Source organism: Terrapene carolina, unplaced genomic scaffold (assembly GCF_002925995.2).
Source record: "Terrapene carolina triunguis isolate 2854851 unplaced genomic scaffold, T_m_triunguis-2.0 Scaffold53, whole genome shotgun sequence".
In the NCBI taxonomy this organism is placed as follows: Eukaryota; Metazoa; Chordata; order Testudines; family Emydidae; genus Terrapene; species Terrapene triunguis.
In genome coordinates, this window is record NW_020664404.1 from 19,754,082 (window position 1) to 19,760,690 (window position 6,609).

The 6,609-nt window shown below is 40.3% G+C and overlaps 1 protein-coding gene across 1 annotated transcript in view; it reads left to right on the forward strand.

Moving 5' to 3' along the window:
- Positions 1-4,584, forward strand: part of TNFRSF11A (TNF receptor superfamily member 11a) — a 37,336-nt gene extending 32,752 nt beyond the window's left edge. The window contains exon 10 of the mRNA XM_024203884.3: positions 2,460-4,584. Within this exon, the coding sequence (XP_024059652.2) occupies positions 2,460-2,872 (413 nt within the window). The 3' untranslated portion in view covers positions 2,873-4,584. The remainder of the gene's footprint in view (positions 1-2,459) is intronic.
- Positions 4,585-6,609: the final 2,025 nt, after the last annotated feature.

Consider the following 6,609-nt stretch of genomic DNA (forward strand, 5'->3'; position numbering starts at 1 on the left):
TGTTGAACTGCCCTATCATGAAAGACTTTTGGCATGTAAATATAAATCTGCAAACCAAAGTGTTCAGTTACCGGGGTCTGAGCCTTCAGGTGCCAATTCATAATGCTCCAAATTTCGGAGGAGTTGAAACCTGTAGTGTGTGTTCATGCCCATCTCTAGTATTGACTATAAATAGAACTTTAGAAGCCCTTTGTGAACCTAGGACACAGAATTTGAGGGGACCACCTGGGTCATCAAGTCCAGTCCCCTGCTATCACAGGCAAGCCCCCTTCTGGAGGATTAAGGGCTGAATACTACAAAGGAGTTAGGTTCCTAACTTTCATTGACTTCAATAGAAGTTAGGAGCCTAACTTCTTCAGAGCATTCACCCCTCAGTGACTCAAGAATTAGGAATGGGATACAGAGTCTTTTACATCTAAGTTCAAATCCTGTCCAAGTCAGTAGCAACCAACAGTCATTACCACATGAAAGCTGCTTGGTGGCTTGTGCAAAGTGAGTTTGTGGCCACCTTCCAGTTCTCAGTAGGTAATTGTAACAAAAAAAACCCCCAACAACCCTATAATACCAAGCAACTGGCAGTCTTGGTAGAGAAACCAAAGGACTGAATGCTTGTGGAGAGTATCCCTATAGGTCTGGGTTTTATATATATTTGGTAGGGCAAAGTGGACAGCTTTCATTAACACTCTCTGGGGAAAGAGGATTTCAGTATTCACCTCTTCTATCAACCTGGCACCTTTAATAAGCAGTTAAGAATCCCATATCACATTCAGCAAAGCATTAATTGACTTCTATTTAACTTTCATGTAGTTTATCTAAAATTGCTGTTCTACAAATAAACACTGGTGAATGTTCATGCGGTATTTTGGATGTAGCAAGCACTATGGAAATGCTAAGGGTTATTACTCTAACCAAAAATCCAGCATTTGTGACATCAGCATCATGTTGATGGCAGGGAACTGACACACCTGGATTGGGCCTTCATCAAAGAAACAGCTTGGGCAGGAAATAAGGCAGTACCTAAAGGAGAGAACTTTTAGTCGTATATCATGGTAATCAACGATAATTGGAAAGAAAATACAGAAATAGTGTAGTGGTTTTTAGTTAAAGTAAATAATATTGCTAAAGTGAGCCTTTTTAAAAAAAGAAGTCCAAGTGCCGCCAAACTGTGTTATAGATGTACTCATGTATGAATTTATTATCATTTACTGGAATTCAGTCAGGGCATGCAAACATCACTGTTTACTGAGAACACCAGGTTGTTCTGGGGTAGGCCATGCCTTATAAAGGGTGATTGTAAGTGGGTTCCTCTTTAAAATTAATGAATAACTGCAGTGATGGGGTTATAAAAATTGCTGATTTTAAAGTATTAAAACATGCCAATAAATCATCATGAATTTCTAAAAATCTCTAGGAGCTGTCCATAAAAACTGATTAAGTAATCTGTAGTAGGAAGAATACCTCTTAGAGAAAGAAAGAGAGAGAGCAAGAGAGTGTGCACTAATAATACTCAGCTAAAGCTGTTTTTATTGTTTTGTTTGTTTGAACTGAGGAAAAGTTAATTCTTCTCAGCATTTCCCATAATTCTTGTATGAATTTTGAAATTTCAGGGCTTCATCCTGCTCTTATTGAAGTTAATGGCAAAATGCCTCATTGTCTTCAATGACACCATGATTGGGCTTGTAGTATAAACTCACCTATGCCTGCCATGCACACCTCATGGCCAAACCTTTTAAAAGAGGTTTCTATTATCATTCTAGTAGAATTTTGTGACACAGGCCATGATCCCGCAATGTGCTCAACATGGGTGGATCCCTGTGCCCATGCAGAGCCCCATTAAAGTCACTGAGCATATAGCCGGATCTGGGTCATAGATTATAATCTCATGTGCTCCTAGGATTGCCCCATCCATACGCTCTACACTAACAGACCTTCTAGAGTCCAATGGCTCTAGACTGTATGGCCACGCCATGGCTGTATGGCATGGCAATAACCTTTTTAAGTCTTTCAAATTTTATTTAGTTAAATTTACTGCATAGTCTACATAATAATTTCAATCATTTGAAAATCACTATAGTGACTGGTAATCTATAAATATCTAAAACATAGCTATATATTCAGAGGGACAGACAATGAGCATTTTACACACAGATTATGTGTGGAGCATTTTCCAGCATAATCTGGGTTTGTGTACGTGAGAGCAAATTCAGGAGGGTTTGCTGCAGGTAGCTGGAGGAGGGAGAGTATATAGCAAAAGATCTCTCTCTTGCCTCCAGGTGATGAGTTTGAAAGGGAGAAATTTTCCTACCATCCCAGCTAGACACACTTGGATGACAGGTTTGGTGCTGGGAGGGAAAATAACAGGAATCAAATTCACTCAGCTAAATATTCATCTCATGAGACAAATTCTGACAGAAAATATTAATCATGCATATATGCTTTTTTCCCCTCCCTTTCCCTAGGAAATGTGACTGGAAACAGTAACTCTACATTTATATCAAGTGGACAAGTAATGAATTTTAAGGGCGATATAATTGTTGTCTATGTTAGTCAAAACTCCCAAGAGGGGACAACCGCTACTGGAACAGCTGATGAGAATGTGGGGAGTCCAGTGCAAGAGGAAAACCTGAACCGCTGCGAGACTTTTGCAGGCAACACCCAACAATACAAAGAAAAATATGCTGATGCTAATCCAGCCTGCCCTGCAGAGAACGAAGGACTAAATAGCACGGGGGAATATGAGAGAAGGCTAGGGCCTGTGGTTCAAGAACAGAACCAAGACAGTCAGGACAGGAAGTGCTGCCACAGCGGGGCCTTTCAGCCTGTGCAAGAGGAAGGAAAGCCAGGACAATTTTCAGAGAAAGCATTGCACTGATGGGAATCAACAGCTGTTTGCTCACTCTTAGTATTTGACTGAAACACCATTAATACTGGGGGACTGTATAACAGCCAATGAATGATATTGATGGTCTGCACAGTTGTGTTAGCTGCTCAGAGGCCAGGTTGCCGTGACTGGTTCATTAGATCTGAGACCTTTATTATTCCTGGTGTCTCTTGGGGACTTCATCAAATGGAACCGACAATTCCACGGTAAATGCCTGTGATGCTATCACTGTGGAAATTATTAGTGGAGACAGACACAAGTGTAAAGCTGCTATCATTGCAGAAATATCTGATGGGAAGGAAATCTACTTCCCCACAATTGTACAGGTTGTTCAAGACATGCTGTCCATCCCCCTTATCCTTGGGACATAAAGTGGGAGACTTTAATTAATTTAGATTGTAAACTCTTTGGGACAGGGATTCTGTGTGTGTGTGTGTGTGTGTGTGTGTGTGTGTGTGTGTGTACACACAACATCTAGCATATTGTGAATGCTACTAGAGTACAAATACTAATTATGATTAATATTCAGAAGGTAAACCATAAGTATTGACCAATATTTTTCCCTAATGACATCCGGACAAGAATTTGGGGAAAGATTAAGCCAAGCCCTTGTGCATGACCTTTCTCTTTCCCTATTCCCTTGCATTTGCCATCAGAACCTTCCATCTAGATTTAATTCTGCCTTATTACCCTGAGTATCACTGTGCAATGATCCTATTGGCCTCATGTGAAGATGAACCATGCACTTCCATGATCCACATGATCAGAGATCTAATTAGAGTGAGAATCACCCGTCCACTGGGAGGAGCATCTTTTACTTGAAGATTTCTTGTTAGGAAGGATCTTCTGGAAAGCTCTAAAGCCACCAGGCCTTCTGTGTAGCTGCTCCAGTTTGCAATAACATTTCTGTGGGTGAAGACCACCTAAAATCCTGTGAGCAGGCAGTTTATTGAATCATCATTAGATGCCCATTCATAGATAAAAAGAAAGGAGGTAGTCCCTTTGCCTATTGCTTGCACAAATGGAGATTACACATTTTGCAGCCCTCTTTAAAAACAAACAAACAAAAAACCACCTATGTGGGAGAATTCCAGTTTAGAGATCTGGGTTGGCTGAATTCTGCTGAGAAGGAGAATTCCTCCACTCAGTCCTTGGTAAATTAGCTACTTAGAGAGAAGGGAAAAGACAGTGGTTCAAGAAGGGATGTGTGTGTTTCAAGCCTCAGTTACCCCTCTTTCCATTGTTTGCATGTGCCGCAATGGAAGGGAGAGAGCTAGAAAGAGGGCGGTGAAATCATGGCTCTATTAATGTCATTTACCATTTACTTCAGTGGCACCATGATTTCACCAGAAGAATTCAACAATCTCTTTGAATAAAGTGTGAAAGAGCTTCAAACATCAGTATGAAAAATGGGTGTGTCAGCCTGGGTGCTGTTATGACTCCATGATGGGAAATTTAACATGCCAGAAGGTACAATGCTTTTCCCTGTTCCAGACTGAACCCAAACTGAAGTATCCATTCCACGATTACCAACATTCTGCTGTGCTGCTTGGGTTCCCTGCCTTGCTGCTCAGTCACTGACCCTAAATTAATTTCTGCATCTATGTAATTTAGTTTGTAAGCACTCTGGGGCAGGCACTGTTGTTCACTATGTGTTTGTACAATGGGGCCTAACATATTAGGATCCCAATGTTGATTGGTGCTCTGACTGCTATTGTAATACAAATAATTAATAATAAATTCCTAAAGATCTTTTTCAGCAAAAGCACGATTTTATTACATTACCTGGAGGAAATTAAATTACACCGTTATATCCTCCAATGTCATTTTTGGCAAAAACTCAAATGTGAATATAAAAATCCTCCCACTAGTATGCCTAGGCAATACATGTCCTTTGTTGTTTGGTTGTCACCCTGTGCCCTAGTGATTCCCACAGGAACAGCATTGGGTAACCTGTGGAACTGTATATTGACAGTCCATACCTTAAGAAAGGAAGAAAAGAAAAGAAATCTTGGCTTTTTAGATCTCAGCTCATTAATATACACACCTTTATACTCATCCGTAGTTCAAGGCAGTGAGAGAGTAAAAAATGGGGCTCTTAATTTTAAAAGTTGATATTTTAGTCTGTGTCTTAAAGACTATTGGTGGTTTGTGTCATCTCGGACGATTCCCTCTTGTGAGTTGAATATGTATTATAAACTGAATGAAATGCTGAGTGAAGACTCTAGACATCTGATTGGCTAAGATGCAGAGCATTTATCGGAGTAACCATGCAGATTTTAGAGCACTTAGAAGAGTGGAGCTTTAAAAAGAAAGCTGGTCTAAACCTTAACTATAGTAGACCTAGCATTCCACTGTAATTCTCTAGCAATGCGCTGTAGATACCAGTTGAAACTTTATCATCAACTAAAAAATAATCAATGCACCTATTTTTTAAAAGCAATAACAACCTATCCCCCTGGTATTTCCAGGCGAGGTAAAGCTGTCCAGCACAGTACAGTGATGTACGTAGAGAATCAGGAGTCAGGGTTTCTGGATTCTATGCCCAGCTCTGCCATGGACCTACTCGTTTGACTAGGAGCAATTCACTTAACCTTTCTGTGCCTCAATTTAACCATCTGAAAAACAAGGATACTATTACTCACCTTCCTCGTGTGAGTGTTGGAAGGCTTAAATAATTAATACATGTCAAGATCCTCAAACGAAAGGTGCTATATAAGTGCAAAATATTGTTCTTGATGGAATCAACTGCATCTTGGACCATTAAGCCTCCCAGCTGATAATTAAGATCCAGGAAATGTCATCTGCTGAGACAATTATAACTTAAATATGTCAAAGCAGCAAAGAGTCCTGTGGCACCTTCTAGACTAACAGACGTATTGGAGCATGAGCTTTCGTGGGTGAATACATCCGATGAAGTGGGTATTCACCCACAAAAGCTCATGCTCCAATACGTCTGTTAGTCTAGAAGGTGCCACAGGACTCTTTGCTGCTTTTACAGATCCAGACTAACACGGCTACCCCTCTGATACTTAAATATGTCATTCCTTTTTCAGTGCAGTAACACTGAGAGGCAGAGAATGGATCAGTGCTTTATTGAACTACTTTGCTGCATCCTAAGCCATATCTCAGATTGCCATAAAAGTGTCTCAGCCCCATCTACAGTACGAAAGCAGCCATCCTGAGGACCAAGTTATCACATGGTTCCCTCTTGTGGTATAGATAGAACTTTACTGCTACAGCTCTGAATATGGTGAGCTCCTAGCTACACTACAAGAAGAAACTATATTTTAACCATTTCAGGGTCAATTGTGTTATAATTGGGTCTCCCACGTGACTGTTTTCATAATGCAGGTGTGCTTTATGGATTCATGGACTGGGTGAAGCTCTAATCTGAACTCCTGCTTCACTCTTTTCCAGAGGGAAGGCTTTTGGTTGCTGAGAGAAACTAAATAACCTCTTTGTCCACAGAAATGATTTAACAAAAGGTGTCTCTTCCCCCAGTACTTATCATAATGCAAGAAAAGATAAGATAATAAAAAGGGTAGTTTTGCGATGAGTATGATATTTCACTGGTGGGATTTTCGAAGTCACCTAGGAATTTAAACATTCAATTCCCATTTATTTCTAAAGTAGCCTATGTAGCATCTATCCCTATGATGCTACCTATTACATCTTTCTCCCTGAAGGATTCCGACATGCATTGCAAATTATGTACCTATTCAGTG